The sequence below is a fragment of the Salvelinus namaycush genome, chromosome 34, assembly GCF_016432855.1.
Source record: "Salvelinus namaycush isolate Seneca chromosome 34, SaNama_1.0, whole genome shotgun sequence".
NCBI classification, from domain to species: Eukaryota; Metazoa; Chordata; class Actinopteri; order Salmoniformes; family Salmonidae; genus Salvelinus; species Salvelinus namaycush.
The window spans coordinates 32854783-32872282 of record NC_052340.1 but is presented as its reverse complement, the minus strand read 5'-3'; the positions used below and the strand labels follow the sequence as shown (position 1 = coordinate 32872282).

At 46.3% G+C, this 17500-nt stretch overlaps 1 protein-coding gene across 1 annotated transcript in view; it reads left to right on the top strand.

Annotated features, from left to right (window-relative positions):
* The window catches only part of LOC120028486 (roundabout homolog 2-like), a 375145-nt gene that overhangs the window by 233509 nt on the left and 124136 nt on the right, over nucleotides 1–17500 (top strand). Inside the window, exons 4-5 of the mRNA XM_038973690.1 lie at nucleotides 1188–1308; nucleotides 5722–5860. Of these exons, the coding sequence (XP_038829618.1) occupies nucleotides 1188–1308; nucleotides 5722–5860 (260 nt within the window). The remainder of the gene's footprint in view (nucleotides 1–1187; nucleotides 1309–5721; nucleotides 5861–17500) is intronic.

The window sequence follows — 17500 nt, the reverse complement described above, 5'->3', positions numbered from 1 at the left end:
AACTAACCACATTATACTAACTACCCACATAATAATAACTAACCACATGCTACTAACTAACCACATTATACTAACTACCCACATAATAATAACTAACCACATGCTACTAACTAACCACATTATACTAACTACCCACATAATAATAACTAACCACATGCTACTAACTAACAACATGCTACTAACTAACCACATAATACTAACTAACCACATAATACTAACTAACCACATGATTCTAACAAACCACATGCTACTAACTAGCCACATGCTACTAACTAACCACATGCTACTGACTGACCACATTCTACTAACTAACCACATAATAATAACTAACCACATAATAATAACTAACCACATGCTACTAACTAACCACATTCTACTAATGAACCACATAATACTAACTGACCACATGCTACTAACGAACCACATGCTACTAACTAACCACATGCTACTAACTAACCACATAATACTAACTAACCACATGATACTAACTAACAACATGCTACTAACTAACCACATAATACTAACTAACCACATGCTACTAACTAACCACATAATACTAACTAACCACATTCTACTAACTAACCACATAATAATAACTAACCACATGCTACTAACTAACCACATAATACTAACTAACCACATGCTACTAACTAACCACATAATACTAACTAACCACATTCTACTAACTAACCACATAATAATAACTAACCGCATGCTACTAATGAACCACATAATACTAACTAACCACATAATACTAACTAACCACATGCTAACCACATAATACTAACTAACCACATTCTACTAACTAACCACATAATAATAACTAACCACATTCTACTAACTAACCACATTCTACTAATGAACCACATTCTACTAACTAACCACATAATACTAACTAACCACATTATACTAACCACATTCTACTAACTAACCACATAATAATAACTAACCACATGCTACTAACTATCCACATAATACTAACTGACCACATTCTACTAACTAGCCACATTCTACTAACTAGCCACATGCTACTAACTAACCACATTCTACTAACTAACCACATAATACTAACTAACCACATGCTGCTAACTAACCACATGCTACTAAATAACCACATAATACTAACCAACCCCTAGTCATAGACCTGTATGAGGTATGTAGATCAACTTGTTTCCTTGTGTCCTCAGATCCGAGGAGGGAAGCTGATGATCTCCAACACCAGGAAGAGTGATGCTGGCATGTTCATCTGTGTTGGCACAAACATGGTGGGAGAGAGAGACAGTGAGACGGCCCAGCTGACAGTGTTTGGTAAGCATGAATGCCTGACAGTGCTCCCAAACGTGTTTTACATTTTTTCGCATGGCCTCCTGAGTGGCGCAGCGGTCTAAGGCACTGCATCGCAGTGTTGTGGCGTCACCAAAGCCTTTGGTTTTATCACAACCGGCCGTGACCGGGAGTCCCATAGGGCGGTGCACAATTGGCCCAGTGTCGTCCAGGTTTGGTGGAGGGTTTGTCCGGGGGGGGCTTTACTTTGTTCATCGTCCTCTAGCGACTCCTTTTGGCATGCCGGGTGCCTGCAAGCTGACTTCAGCGGTCAGTTGAACAGTGTTTCCTCCGACACATTGGTGTGGCTGGTTTCCGGGTTAAGCGAGTGGGTGTTAAGAAGCGCGGTTTGGCGGATCGTGTTTCGGAGCCCGTTGGGGAGCTGCAGCGATGAGACAAGATCATAATTGGATCGCAATTGGGGAGAAAAAAGTGGTAAAAAAACATTGTTTGCGTACATTTTCTCCTGACCCACCAATTAAATTCAACCATTGTAGACGCTATCTAGGAATCCTTTATGTACAGTAACCGCTGAAGCAGTCAGGATTATACTGAACTGAGTCACTCTATTCATTTATTTTATTTTTATTTAACCTTTATTTAACTAGGCAAGTCAGTTAGGAACAAATTCTTATTTACAATGACGGCCTACCAAAAGGCAAAAGGCCCCCTGCGGGGACGAGAACTGGGGTTATTTAATTTTTTTATTAAATAGAAATATAGGACAAAACACACATCACGACAAGAGAGACAACACTACATAAAGAGAGACCTAAGACAACAACATAGCAAGGCAGCAACACATGACAACACAGCATGGTAGCAACACAACATAGCAACAACATGGTAGCAGCACAAAACATGGTACAAACATTATTGGGCACAGACAACAGCACAAAGGGCAAGAAGGTAGAGACAACAGTACATCACACAAAGCAGCCACAACTGTCAGTAAGAGTGTCCATGACTGAGTCTTTGAATGAAGAGATGGAGATAAAACTGTCCAGTTTGAGTGTTTGTTGCAGCTCGTTCCAGACGCTAGCTGCAGCGAACTGAAAAGAGGAGAGACCCAGGGATGTGTGTGCTTTGGGGACCTTTAACAAAATGTGACTGGCAGGTGTTATATGTGGAGGATGAGAGCTGCAGTAGATATCTCAGATAGTGGGGAGTGCGACGGCTATACAGAGATGACCAGTTTACAGAGGAGTATAGAGTGCAGTGATGTGTCCTATAAGGAGCATTGGTGGCAAATCTGATGGCCGAATGGTAAAGAACATCTAGCCGCTCGAGAGCACCCTTACCTGCCGATCTATAAATTACGTCTCCGTAATCTAGCATGAGTAGGATGGTCATCTGAATCAGGGTTAGTTTGGCAGCTGTGGTGAAAGAGGAGGGATTATGATAGAGGAAACCAAGTCTAGATTTAACTTTAGCCTGAGAAAGACAGTGTACCATCTAGCCATACTCCCAAGTACTTGTATGAGGTGACTGCCTCAAGATCTAAACCCTCAGAGGTAGTAATCACACCAGTGGGGAGAGGGGCATTCTTCTTACCAAACCACATGACCTTTATTTTGGAGGTGTTCAGAAGAAGGTTAAGGTTAGGGAAAGCTTGTTGGACACTAAGAAATGTAAAGCATTTAACACAAAACATCATATTGTACAGCAATTTCATGAGGTAATATTCTTTGCAAGAAAAAAATTAAATATATAAGGACTTGGGGCTAGCCATTGTAAGTTCAGAGTCATTCGCCCCAACAGTGCGTGTGTGCTGGAGGCCAGCAGACGCTTGGGAGAGAGGGGGGAGTGTGGTGGGGGTACCTGTACCAGACAGAGGGAGACAGGCCAGGGAGAGAGCGGGGAGTGTGGTGGGGGTACCTGTACCAGACAGAGGGAGACAGGCCAGGGAGAGAGGGGGGAGTGTGGTGGGGGTACCTGTACCAGACAGAGGGAGACAGGCCAGGGCAGGCGGTGAACAGAGAGGGGGGAGTGTGGTGGGGGTACCTGTACCAGACAGAGGGAGACAGGCCAGGGAGAGAGGGGGGAGTGTGGTGGGGGTACCTGTACCAGACAGAGGGAGACAGGCCAGGGCAGGCGGTGAACAGAGAGGGGGGAGTGTGGTGGGGGTACCTGTACCAGACAGAGGGAGACAGGCCAGGGCAGGCGGTGAACAGAGAGGGGGGAGTGTGGTGGGGGTACCTGTACCAGACAGAGGGAGACAGGCCAGGGCAGGCGGTGAACAGAGAGGGGGGAGTGTGGTGGGGGTACCTGTACCAGACAGAGGGAGACAGACCAGGGAGAGAGGGGGGAGTGTGGTGGGGGTACCTGTACCAGACAGAGGGAGACAGGCCAGGGCAGACGGTGAACAGAGAGGGGGGAGTGTGTTGGAGGTACCTGTACCAGACAGAGGGAGACAGGCCAGGGCAGGCGGTGAACAGAGAGGGGGGAGTGTGGTGGGGGTACCTGTACCAGACAGAGGGAGACAGGCCAGGGCAGGCGGTGAACAGAGAGGGGGGAGTGTGGTGGGGGTACCTGTACCAGACAGAGGGAGACAGGCCAGGGCAGGCGGTGAACAGAGAGGGGGGAGTGTGGTGGGGGTACCTGTACCAGACAGAGGGAGACAGGCCAGGGCAGGCGGTGAACAGAGAGGGGGGAGTGTGGTGGGGGTACCTGTACCAGACAGAGGGAGACAGGCCAGGGCAGGCGGTGAACAGAGAGGGGGGAGTGTGGTGGGGGTACCTGTACCAGACAGAGGGAGACAGGCCAGGGCAGGCGGTGAACAGAGAGGGGGGAGTGTGGTGGGGGTACCTGTACCAGACAGAGGGAGACAGGCCAGGGCAGGCGGTGAACAGAGAGGGGGGAGTGTGGTGGGGGTACCTGTACCAGACAGAGGGAGACAGGCCAGGGCAGGCGGTGAACAGAGAGGGGGGAGTGTGGTGGGGGTACCTGTACCAGACAGAGGGAGACAGGCCAGGGCAGGCGGTGAACAGAGAGGGGGGAGTGTGGTGGGGGTACCTGTACCAGACAGAGGGAGACAGGCCAGGGCAGGCGGTGAACAGATCACCAGGTGGAATCCAAGCAGCAGCGCAGCAGGCAACAGGAGTAGGTGTCACCCAATTGGGAGAAGCTTTTATTTCTGGAGGCAGATTTCTTGTAGAACATGCCAGTGGATGGTCTTTGAACAGCAGGTGGGGGCTTCAAAGACTCCTGCCACTTGTTGGGCCCAAAGACCTCGACACCGTTTACTTCACACCTCAGTGCTAATTGTTTTTGTATCTGTGCTTGCAAGCCTGGCAGCTCAGTTCCAGGTTGGATGGTGTCGTCAAATCAAATCCAAGTATATTTGTCACATGCGCCGAATACAACAGCTGTAGACCTTACAGTGAAATGCTTACTTACCCACAGTGCAAAAAAAGGTATTAGATGAACAATAGATAAGTAAAGAAATAAAACAACAGTAAAAAGACAGTAGCGAGGCTATATACGGTAGCTAGGCTACATACAGACACCGGTTAGTCGGGCTGATTGAAGTAGTATGTACATGTAGATATGGTTAAAGTGACTATGCATATATGATAAACAGAGAGTAACAGTAACGTAAAAGAGGGGTTGGCGGGTGGTGGGTGGCGGGACACAATGCAGATAGCCCGGTTAGCCAATGTGTGGGGGCACTGGTTGGTCGGGCCAATTGAGGTAGTATGTACATGCATGTATAGTTAAAGTGACTATGCATATATGATAAACAGAGAGTAGCAGCAACAGAGGCTCAGGTCTCTGCTGTTTGTTTGCTAGAGCACCCTCCGTATGGCTTGGAAAAAGGAAACCTTAGTCTTGCCTTGGCGCCTATCCCTTCATATCCACTTCCAGACACGAGTTTAGACTTTGTTTAATCCACAAATTTGGCCAAAAATTACAATCCAGATTTGAGTTTCGAGTGACTTTGGTCGTTTGGCAGCAGCCTACATGCACGCGGTAAAGAATCTATCTATCTATCTATCTATCTATCTATCTATCTATCTATCTATCTATCTATCTATCTATCTATCTATCTATCTATCTATCTATCTATCTATCTATCTATCTATCTATCTGTCTGTCTGTCTGTCTGTCTGTCTGTCTGTCTGTCTGTCTGTCTGTCTGTCTGTCTGTCTGTCTGTCTGTCTGTCTGTCTGTCTGTCTGTCTCTGTCTGTCTGTCTGTCTGTCTGTCTGTCTGTCTGTCTGTCTGTCTCTCTGTCTCTCTGTCTGTCTGTCTATCTCTCTCTGTCTCTCTGTCTATCTCTCTCTGTCTCTCTGTCTATCTCTCTCTGTCTCTCTGTCTCTCTGTCTTTCTTTCTTCATTTCTTTCTCTCTATCTTTATCTCTGTCTCTCTCCCTCATTTCCTCTCTCTGTCCTCCAGAGCGTCCCACCTTCCTGCGTCGGCCCATCAACCAGGTGGTCCTGGAGGAGGAGGGGGTAGAGTTCAGGTGCCAGGTGCAGGGAGACCCCCAGCCCAACGTACGCTGGAGGAAGAATGATGTTGATGTGCCCCGTGGGAGGTAAGACCCTTCTTCAGTAGTACTCTGTTTCCTCTATTTGACCAATTAATCAACATATCAGTCAACCAACGAACCAATCAATCAATCAATCCATCAAACAACCAACTAATCAACCAATCAATATATCAAACAAACAACCAACCAGTCAATCCATCGAAATGTGCATTAGGGAAGCACTTTACAGAAAAATATTCAAAGCTGGTTGAGAGAATGCCACGGCTGTTGGAAAAGCATTCCAGGTGAAGCTTGTTGAGAGAATGCCAAGACTGTTGGAATAGCATTCCAGGTGAAGCTGGTTGAGAGAATGCCAAGAGTGTGCAAAGCTGTCATCAAGGCAAAGGGTGGCTACTTTGAAATCAAATCGAATATAATTTGATTTGTTTAATACAATGTAGAATATAGTACAAATATAGTAAAACCCTTGAATTAGTAGGTGTGTCCAAACTTTTGACTGGTACTGTATATTCTTTGATGTCCTCCCTTGGCCCCCCTCTGTCTCCTCCATCATTAGTATTGAGTGATTGATCCTGTATAGCTGAGGTGCCATGATGTAGTTTATATAGGCTAACTAAAGAGTGATCAATGTAAGAGAGACCACTGTCTCTCCTCTCTCTCTCTCTCTCTCTCTCTCTCTCTCTCTCTCTCTCTCTCTCTCTCTCTCTCTCTCTCTCTCTCTCTCTCTCTCTCTCTGTGTGTGTGTGTGCTGATAACTCTACAGGACAGACAGGACTGATGCCAGCTCTCTCTCACCTGCCCGTCTCAGCCTGCCAGCCAGCAGGCATTAAACAGGACCATTAGGCTGTTCACAACACTCATTAAACACACAGGGTAACCCTGCTAGCAGCTAGACAAACGCACTGTGCCCCCATAGCTATGTCTGTCAATCAGTGGTCAGCCAAAGGGGCCATAACAGAGGCCAGAGCCTGCAGACAGACAGACAGACAGACTGATAGGCAGGGTATCTATGAGTGTGCCAACTGAGAACGTGACCCTGGGAGTGTGTGCAGGGGCAGCTGTACAGGTGAGCCCTTGGCACAAAATCACACACACACACGCACACACAAACACACCACACAACAATAAACCCATTCACCCTTTCTGAGAAAGAGAGAGAAACAGAAAGAGCCACACCGGGTTCTGTGTGGGTTCTGTGTGTGTCATAGTTTATACAGAAAACTGTCCCACTCTGGTTCCTGTTAAACGTCTTTTTTCCAACTAGTGCCAGCAGTGATAGTGTTCTTGTTTGGTGCCCTCTATTGGCCCTGTGCTCCCTGTGCCCCACTGTGGCTCACAGTCACTGCACAGAGAGTCAAAAGCAGGGCTGTGTCACGTCAGAAGCAGGGTTGTGTCACTACCAAGCTTCAAAGAGACTGGACTGTCCAACACTAGGGTCACTCACTGCTAAGGTCATCCAGTGATTCATTTAAGCCAGATCCTGCCGGAACAGAATCCTGCATCTCTCATTCCAGAACCTATTTTACCAGATCTGGTACCTCTCTTGGCATGAATAATGATTGTCACTGTTTGCAATGTAAAAAAGTGATCAGTGTTGATTCGTGCTGCCTCCACTGTAATTCTCCTGCCCCGTATAAAATGTCATGTGAAAATGTGCCTGATAATTGATTTGTGTTGGGCCGGCCGGGAGTTATGGTTTGCTCAACATTGTTACCTAGAGACCAACGTGCGGTTGTTTCTGTGGTCAGAAAGAGAAGCGTGCCTGAATCTCTCACATAAGGTGATTTTTTGAGGGTTCATGCGTTCCAGTACCTCAGAGCTCTCCAGACCACCCCCCTTCCGTGCTGTTCCGTCACCTCCCAATTTATTAATGAAGCACGAAGGTCATCACATTAAACACAGGCTAACAGACATTTGTCAAGGCTAGCTGCTAGCTGCTCTGTTCGTGTCTGATAAGGATAGGGTTCATAAGGTAGGGTTCATGAGGTAGAGTTCATAGGGTAGGGTTCATAGGGTAGGGTTCATATGGTAGGGTTCATAGGGTAGGGTTCATAGGGTAGGGTTCATATGGTAGGGTTCATAGGGTAGGGTTCATAGGGTAGGGTTCATATGGTAGGGTTCATGAGGTAGAGTTCATAGGGTAGGGTTCATAGGGTAGGGTTCATATGGTAGGGTTCATAGGGTAGGGTTCATAGGGTAGAGTTCATAGGGTAGGGTTCATAGGGTAGGGTTCATATGGTAGGGTTCATGAGGTAGGGTTCATAATGTAGGGTTCATAAGGTAGGGTTCATAGGGTAGGGTTCATAGGGTAGGGTTCATGAGGTAGGGTTCATATGGTAGGGTTCATAAGGTAGGGTTCATAAGGTAGGGTTCATGAGGTAGGGTTCATAAGGTAGGGTTCATAGGGTAGGGTTCACAGGGTAGGGTTCATAGGGTAGGGTTCATAGGGTAGGGTTCATAGGGTAGGGTTCATAGGGTAGAGTTCATAGGGTAGAGTTCATAGGGTAGGGTTCATAGAGTAGGGTTCATAGGGTAGGGTTCATGAGGTAGGGTTCATAAGGTAGGGTTCATAATGTAGTGTTCATAGGGTAGGGTTCATAGGGTAGGGTTCATAAGGTAGGGTTCATAAGGTAGGGTTCATGAGCTAAGCCAAATAGACACAACTAACTTACTAATTCATGTCTTTGATGTAGCTTTGCTTCAGGAAATGAGATAGTATTCATTGTAATAAATGTATTAACACACTCATGAGTTTAATAGCATAGGATAAATCCTAGAATAAGAATTTCTCTCCTTGCCTTTTGAAGTACAGTCGTATTTGGAGGAGAAAGCACCGAACATGGGAAACAAAGGCAGGTAAATTATTAGACGATCAGTATCTCAGTGTTCCTAATTACAGTCCCATGTTGTATTTGTTTCCAGCGCTATCTGTACTCTTTCTCCTTTGAAGCAGACTGGATGAATGTGTGAAGGGTGTATTATTTTAATTTGGACATTCTCTGCAGTCTTTGTTGTCTCTGGGAGTGAACAGTCGTTTTATTGTACAGTATCTTTCCCCACTGTGCAGCGTATCTGCAGTTACAACATCAAACACACTGCCTGTCTGACAGACAGAACCTTCATAATATGGAATATAAATACATGTAATTCAGTCTGCCTGCAGATAATGATGCACACATTTTCACACTAACACACATAGCTGCCAGGATATTAAAATACATTGAACACTAGAACCAGTGCCAGCCCTGAAATACACATACCATGCTGTGTGTATGTGCCTGTGCTTTTGTGTAAGCCTGTGTGTGATGAAAATGAAGACCACTAAAGATCAACCATGTCATGTGAGGTGGGGCTGCTGTTTAGGTGGGGCTGCTGTTTAGGTGGGGCTGCTGTTTAGGTGGGGCTGCTGTTTAGGTGGGGCTGCTGTTTAGGTGGGGCTGCTGTTTAGGTGGGGCTACAGTTTAGGTGGGGCTACTGTTTAGGTGGGGCTACTGTTTAGGTGGGGCTGCAGTTTAGGTGGGGCTGCTGTTTAGGTGGGGCTACTGTTTAGGTGGGGCTGCAGTTTAGTTGGGGCTGCTGTTTAGGTGGGGCTGCTGTTTAGGTGGGGCTGCAGTTTAGGTGGGGCTACTGTTTAGGTGGGGCTGCTGTTTAGGTGGGGATGCTGTTTAGGTGGGGCTGCTGTTTAGGTGGGGCTGCTGTTTAGGTGGGGCTGCTGTTTAGGTGGGGCTACTGTTTAGGTGGGGCTGCTGTTTAGGTGGGGCTGCTGTTTAGGTGGGGCTGCTGTTTAGGTGGGGCTACTGTTTAGGTGGGGCTGCTGTTTAGGTGGGGCTGCTGTTTAGGTGGGCTGCTGTTTAGGTGGGGCTGCTGTTTAGGTGGGCATGCTGTTTAGGTGGGGCTGCTGTTTAGGTGGGGCTGCTGTTTAGGTGGGGCTGCTGTTTAGGTGGGGCTGCTGTTTAGGTGGGGCTGCTGTTTAGGTGGGGCTGCTGTTTAGGTGGGGCTGCTGCTGCTCCCCTTCACTCCCTTATATATGTCCTGATCCCCCCTTCCCTCCCTTTTATATATGTCCTGATCCCCCCCTTCCCTCCCTTTTATATGTCCTGATCCCCCCCTTCCCTCCCTTTTATATATGTCCTGATCCCCCCTTCCCTCCCTTTTATATATGTCCTGATCCCCCCTTCCCTCCCTTGTATATATGTCCTGATCCCCCCCTTCCCTCCCTTTTATATGTCCTGATCCCCCCCTTCCCTCCCTTTTATATATGTCCTGATCCCCCCTTCCCTCCCTTTTATATATGTCCTGATCCCCCCCTTCCCTCCCTTTTATATGTCCTGATCCCCCCCTTCCCTCCCTTTTATATGTCCTGATCCCCCCCTTCCCTCCCTTTTATATGTCCTGATCCCCCCCCTTCCCTCCCTTTTATATGTCCTGATCCCCCCCCTTCCCTCCCTTTTATATATGTACTGATGCCCCCTCCCTTTTATATATGTCCTGATCCCCCCCTTTTATATATGTCCTGATCCCCCCCTTCCCTCCCTTTTATACAGTGGGGCAAAAAAGTATTTAGTCACCCACCAATTGTGCATGTTCTCCCACTTAAAAAGATGAGAGAGGCCTGTAATTTTCATCATAGGTACACTTCAACTATGACAGACAAAATGAGAGAAAAAAAATCCAGAAAATCACATTGTAGGATTTTTAATGAATTTATTTGCAAATTATGGTGGAAAATAAGTATTTGGTCAATAACAAAAGTTTATCTCAATACTTTGTTATATACCCTTTGTTGGCAAGACAGAGGTCAAACGTTTTTTTGTAAGTCTTCACAAGGTTTTCACACACTGTTGCTGGTATTTTGGCCCATTCCTCCATGCAGATCTCCTCTAGAGCAGTGATGTTTTGGGGCTGTTGCTGGGCAACACGGACTTTCAACTCCCTCCAAAGATTTTCTATGGGGTTGAGATCTGGAGACTGGCTAGGCCACTCCAGGACCTTGAAATGCTTCTTACGAAGCCACTCCTTCGTTGCCCGGGTGGTGTGTTTGGGATCATTGTCATGCTGAAAGACCCAGCCACGTTTCATCTTCAATGCCCTTGCTGATGGAAGGAGGTTTTCACTCAAAATCTCACGATACATGGCCCCATTCATTCTTTCCTTTACACGGATCAGTCGTCCTGGTCCCTTTGCAGAAAAACAGCCCCAAAGCATGATGTTTCCACCCCCATGCTTCACAGTAGGTATGGTGTTCTTTGGATGCAACTCAGCATTCTTTGTCCTCCAAACACGACGAGTTGAGTTATATTTTGGTTTCATCTGACCATCTGACATTCTCCCAATCTTCTTCTGGATCATCCAAATGCTCTCTAGCAAACTTCAAACGGGCCTGGACATGTACTGGCTTAAGCAGGGGGACACGTCTGGCACTGCAGGATTTGAGTCCTTGGCGGCGTAGTGTGTTACTGATGGTAGGCTTTGTTACTTTGGTCCCAGCTCTCTGCAGGTCATTCACTAGGTCCCCCCGTGTGGTTCTGGGATTTTTGCTCACTGTTCTTGTGATCATTTTGGCCCCACGGGGTGAGATCTTGCGTGGAGCCCCAGATCGAGGGAGATTATCAGTGGTCTTGTATGTCTTCCATTTCCTAATAATTGCTCCCACAGTTGATTTCTTCAAACCAAGCTGCTTACCTATTGCAGATTCAGTCTTCCCAGCCTGGTGCAGGTCTACAATTTTGTTTCTGGTGTCCTTTGACAGCTCTTTGGTCTTGGCCATAGTGGAGTTTGGAGTGTGACTGTTTGAGGTTGTGGACAGGTGTCTTTTATACTGATAACAAGTTCAAACAGGTGCCATTAATACAGGTAACGAGTGGAGGACAGAGGAGCCTCTTAAAGAAGAAGTTACAGGTCTGTGAGAGCCAGATATCTTGCTTGTTTGTAGTTGACCAAATACTTATTTTCCACCATAATTTGCAAATAAATTCATAAAAAATCCTACAATGTGATTTTCTGGATTTTTTTTCTCATTTTGTCTGTCATAGTTGAAGTGTACCTATGATGAAAATTACAGGCCTCTCTCATCTTTTTAAGTGGGAGAACTTGCACATTTGGTGGCTGACTAAATACTTTTTTGCCCCACTGTATGTCCTGATGCCCCCTTCCCTCCCTTTTATATATGTCCTGATCCCCCCCCTTCCCTCCCTTTTATATATGTCCTGATCCCCCCCTTCCCTCCCTTTTATATATGTCCTGATCCCCCCCCTTCCTTCCCTCCCTTTTATATATGTCCTGATCCCCCCTCCCTTCCCTCCTTTTTATATATGTCCTGATGCCCCCTTCCCTCCATTTTATATATGTCCTGATCCCCCCCTTCCCTCCCTTTTATATGTCCTGATGCCCCCTCCCTTTTATATATGTCCTGATCCCCCCCCTTCCCTCCCTTTTATATATGTCCTGATCCCCCCTTTCCCTCCCTTTTATATGTCCTGATCCCCCCCTTCCCTCCCTTTTATATATGTCCTGATCCCCCCCTCCTTCCCTCCCTTTTATATATGTCCTGATCCCCCCCTTTTATATATGTTCTGATCCCCCCTTCCTTCCCTCCCTTTTATATATGTCCTGATCCCCCCCTTCCTTCCCTCCCTTTTATATATGTTCTGATCCCCCCCCTTCCTTCCCTCCCTTTTATATATGTCCTGATCCCCCCTTCCTTCCCTCCCTTTTATATATGTCCTGATCCCCCCCTTCCCTCCCTTTTATATATGTCCTGATCCCCCCCTCCTTCCCTCCCTTTTATATATGTCCTGATCCCCCCCTTTTATATATGTTCTGATCCCCCCTTCCTTCCCTCCCTTTTATATATGTCCTGATCCCCCCCTTCCTTCCCTCCCTTTTATATATGTCCTGATCCCCCCCTTCCTTCCCTCCCTTTTATATATGTTCTGATCCCCCCTTCCTTCCCTCCCTTTTATATATGTCCTGATCCCCCCCTTCCTTCCCTCCCTTTTATATATGTCCTGATCCCCCCCTCCTTCCCTCCCTTTTATATATGTCATGATCCCCCCCTTCCTTCCCTCCCTTTTATATATGTCCTGATCCCCCCCTTCCTTCCCTCCCTTTTATATATGTTCTGATCCCCCCCTTCCTTCCCTCCCTTTTATATATGTTCTGATCCCCCCTTCCTTCCCTCCCTTTTATATATGTCCTGATCCCCCCCTTCCTTCCCTCCCTTTTATATATGTCCTGATGCCCCCCCTTCCTTCCCTCCCTTTTATATATGTCCTGATGCCCCACCCCCCTCCACCCTGTCTGCCTCACAGTGATTGGCTTGTCCCGTAGCTACCGTCTACCAGCCATGCAGAGCATGGTGCTATTAGCCCTAGACGCTGATCTAAGATCAGTTTTGTATTTATCCCCTAATGGTTTAGGTTAGTGTTAGCTGGTCCTAGTATATTGGTGTTGTCCTTTTCATAAACATAATTTTAAAGTGTGTGCATGACACTGCAACAAATGTTGCCCAAGGGGACAATGACGTCGGTAAAGTAGATCTGTGCATCTTCTACCTGGAGCGCTGCCAGAGCCCATAGCGCCATGGTAACCACAGCTAGGCATTTTAGAGTTTGTCAGAGTGGTTTTGAACAGACGCTGAAACTCTACAGGGAGATGTTGGAGATACAGCAGGAAAAACTACAGCAAAGAACCCCTCACTGACAGATGCCTGGCAGATTGTGTGTGTGTGTGTGTGTGTGTGTGTGTGTGTGTGTGTGTGTGTGTGTGTGTGTGTGTGTGTGTGTGTGTGTGTGTGTGTGTGTGTGTGTGTGTGTGTGTGTGTGTGTGTGTGTGTGTGTTTCAAAGGACGATAGCTGGAGCCTCAGATGAGTAAACGTCTCTTTAATGTTCTTGGTGGCTCTAGTTGTCTCTCAGGGAAACACAGACACTAGTATGGGGTAACGCAGGGAGAGTGTGGTGGTGTTTTCACTATGGTGAACAGAGGCTTAGTGGCACATTTTACAAGATTGCAGTGTGTGTTGCTGTACTAGGGTAGCTTAAACGCTGGTATAAACATAATGTGTTATGTGACCAGACACACAGCAATCAGGCTTGAACCAGATCTGTAGAACTTGTGTGTAACGTCCATATGGCTGGAAGAGGGAGGTTTCTATACATCATTCAGTAATATGGAGAGGAGGGAGCCCATGGAAATCCCTCTGCCACATCTGAGAGCCAGGATGGGAGGAACAGAGAGGAACAGAAAGCTCATTTTTTCCAGGCGGGAGAGATTCAGAAGAGTCAACTATAGAGAGCCCCAAATCCCAGAGAACGGACTTGGACAGGGTGTGTTTCATGAACCAGCTCTCTCTGTGTGGCCCAAATCCCTTTCTCCCTCCCTCTCCATCCTCTCTATCCCCCCTCTGACCCCTGTGCCCTCCTCTTATCTGCATCCGTCCGCCCCAGCAGCCCATCTGTATTCATACCCTCAGTCCCCCCGACCCCAGAGCTGCAGCTCCCTAACGCGCTACACCCACTTTCATATCCCATGCTCTCCTTTTTTAATACTCTTTATCTTTGTGTGTGTGTGTGTGTGTGTGTGTGTGTGTGTGTGTGTGTGTGTGTGTGTGTGTGTGTGTGTGTGTGTGTGTGTGTGTGTGTGTGTGTGTGTGTGTGTGTGTGTGTGTGTGTGTGCTTCTTCCTATGTGTCTGGTGTGTATGTGTGTGTGTTTGTGTGTGCATGCGTGCACGTGCATGCATGGGTGGGTGTGTCTGTGTGCGTGGGTGGGTGCGTGTGTGTGTGTGTGTGCGTGTGTGTGTGTGTGTGCGTGCGTGCGTGCGTGCGTGCGTGCGTGCGTGGGTGGGTGGGTGCGTGCGTGTGTGTGTGTTTGTGCTTCTTCCTATGTGTCTGGTGTGCGTGTGTGTATGTGTGAGCAGTTTACTTTAGCCATTTACTTCACGTTCATATTCTTATCTTACAGCGAGTGATGTTACATACAGTGGTGTTATAGACAGGGGTGTTATAGACAGTGGTGTTATAGACAGGGGTGTTATAGACAGTGGTGTTACAGACAGTGGTGTTATAGACAGGGGTGTTATAGACAGTGGTGTTATAGACAGTGGTGTTATAGACAGGGGTGTTATAGACAGTGGTGTTATAGACAGGGGTGTTATAGACAGTGGTGTTATAGACAGTGGTGTTATAGACAGTGGTGTTACAGACAGTGGTGTTATAGACAGGGGTGTTACAGACAGTGGTGTTATAGACAGGGGTGTTATAGACAGTGGTGTTATAGACAGTGATGTTAGACAGTGTTGTTAGACAGTGATGTTACAGACAGAGTTGTTAGACAGTGATGTTACAGACAGTGTTGTTAGACAGTGATGTTAGACAGTGTTGTTAGACAGTGTTGTTAGACAGTGTTGTTAGACAGTGTTGTTAGACAGTGATGTTAGACAGTGATGTTAGACAGTGATGTTAGACAATGTTGTTAGACAGTGTTGTTAGACAGTGTTGTTAGACAGTGTTGTTAGACAGGGATGTTAGACAGTGTTGTTAGACAGTGTTGTTAGACAGTGATGTTAGACAGTGATGTTAGACAGTGTTGTTAGACAGGGATGTTAGACAGTGTTGTTAGACAGTGTTGTTAGACAGTGTTGTTAGACAGTGATGTTAGACAGTGTTGTTAGACAGTGTTGTTAGACAGTGATGTTAGACAGTGTTGTTAGACAGGGATGTTAGACAGGGATGTTAGACAGTGATGTTACAGACAGAGTTGTTAGACAGTGTTGTTAGACAGTGATGTTACAGACAGAGTTGTTAGACAGTGTTGTTAGACAGTGATGTTAGACAGTGATGTTAGACAGTGTTGTTAGACAGTGTTGTTAGACAGGGATGTTACAGACAGAGTTGTTAGACAGTGTTGTTAGACAGTGTTGTTAGACAGAGTTGTTAGACAGTGTTGTTAGACAGTGTTGTTAGACAGGGATGTTACAGACAGTGTTGTTAGACAGTGTTGTTAGACAGTGATGTTACAGACAGAGTTGTTAGACAGTGTTGTTAGACAGTGATGTTAGACAGTGTTGTTAGACAGTGTTGTTAGACAGTGATGTTAGACAGTGTTGTTAGACAGTGTTGTTAGACAGGGATGTTACAGACAGAGTTGTTAGACAGTGTTGTTAGACAGGGATGTTAGACAGTGTTGTTAGACAGTGTTGTTAGACAGGGATGTTACAGACAGAGTTGTTAGACAGTGTTGTTAGACAGGGATGTTAGACAGTGTTGTTAGACAGTGATGTTAGACAGGGATGTTAGACAGTGTTGTTAGACAGTGTTGTTAGACAGTGATGTTAGACAGTGTTGTTAGACAGTGTTGTTAGACAGTGATGTTACAGACAGTGATGTTAGACAGTGTTGTTAGACAGTGTTGTTAGACAGGGATGTTACAGACAGTGTTGTTAGACAGTGTTGTTAGACAGTGATGTTACAGACAGAGTTGTTAGACAGTGTTGTTAGACAGTGTTGTTAGACAGTGTTGTTAGACAGTGATGTTAGACAGTGTTGTTAGACAGTGTTGTTAGACAGGGATGTTAGACAGTGTTGTTAGACAGTGATGTTAGACAGTGTTGTTAGACAGTGTTGTTAGACAGTGATGTTAGACAGTGTTGTTAGACAGTGTTGTTAGACAGTGATGTTAGACAGTGTTGTTAGACAGTGATGTTACAGACAGAGATGTTGTCATTCTTCACCTCCACAACTTAGCAGAAAAAAAGATGGCAGGCTACGACTTCTGTATCCATTACTTCCATCTGGTATTCATGAGTGCGTGTGCTTCTGTGTGTGTGCGTGTGTGTGTGTCCGTGTGCGTGTGCGCGTATGTCATCTTGTGTTAGAAATAGGCTGAATCTATTATACTGTGAGTGCCTACAATATGAGGTCAGCCAGTGAAAATGAAAGACATACTGTAGCAGAAAATAGCAGAGAACTATACTATGTCTTTAATTAGGGCGAGTGTGGGGATACAGAACATCCTTATTCTACCAAGTGTATAGATAATTGAGCCTCATCTCTGGTGGGAAAATCTTCAAATGGCTCCTGTCTCCTTCCTCTCATATGAGGAAAAACACTTTAAACATTTGCACACATATACAAGTGGCCTTTGCCACACAGGCACACACACACACACACCCAATCTGCCAGGCATCTGTCAGTGAGGGGTTCTTTGCTGTAGTTTTTCCTGCTGTATCTCCAACATCTCCCTGTAGAGTTTCAGCGTCTGTTCAAAACCACTCTGACAAACTCTAAAATGCCTAGCTGTGGTTACCATGGCGCTATGGGCTCTGGCAGCGCTCCAGAAGATGCACAGATCTACTTTACCGACGTCATTGTCCCCTTGGGCAACAATTGTTGCAGTGTCATGCACACACTTTAAAATTATGTTTATGAAAAGGACAACACCAATATACTAGGACCAGCTAACACTAACCTAAACCATTAGGGGATAAATACAAAACTGATCTTAGATCAGTGTCTAGGGACACAGCAGACGGTAGCTACGGGACAAGCTGTAAAGGGAGAAGAAGAGTAGAGGAGGTGGGAGAGCTCTGCCCTAGAGCCCTAAAGAGGGAAGATGACAAGACATAAGGCTGGTTAATTGACTTCGTCCCGCGGTTGACAAACTCTCGACAGGTTAGCCTGGCTGCTTG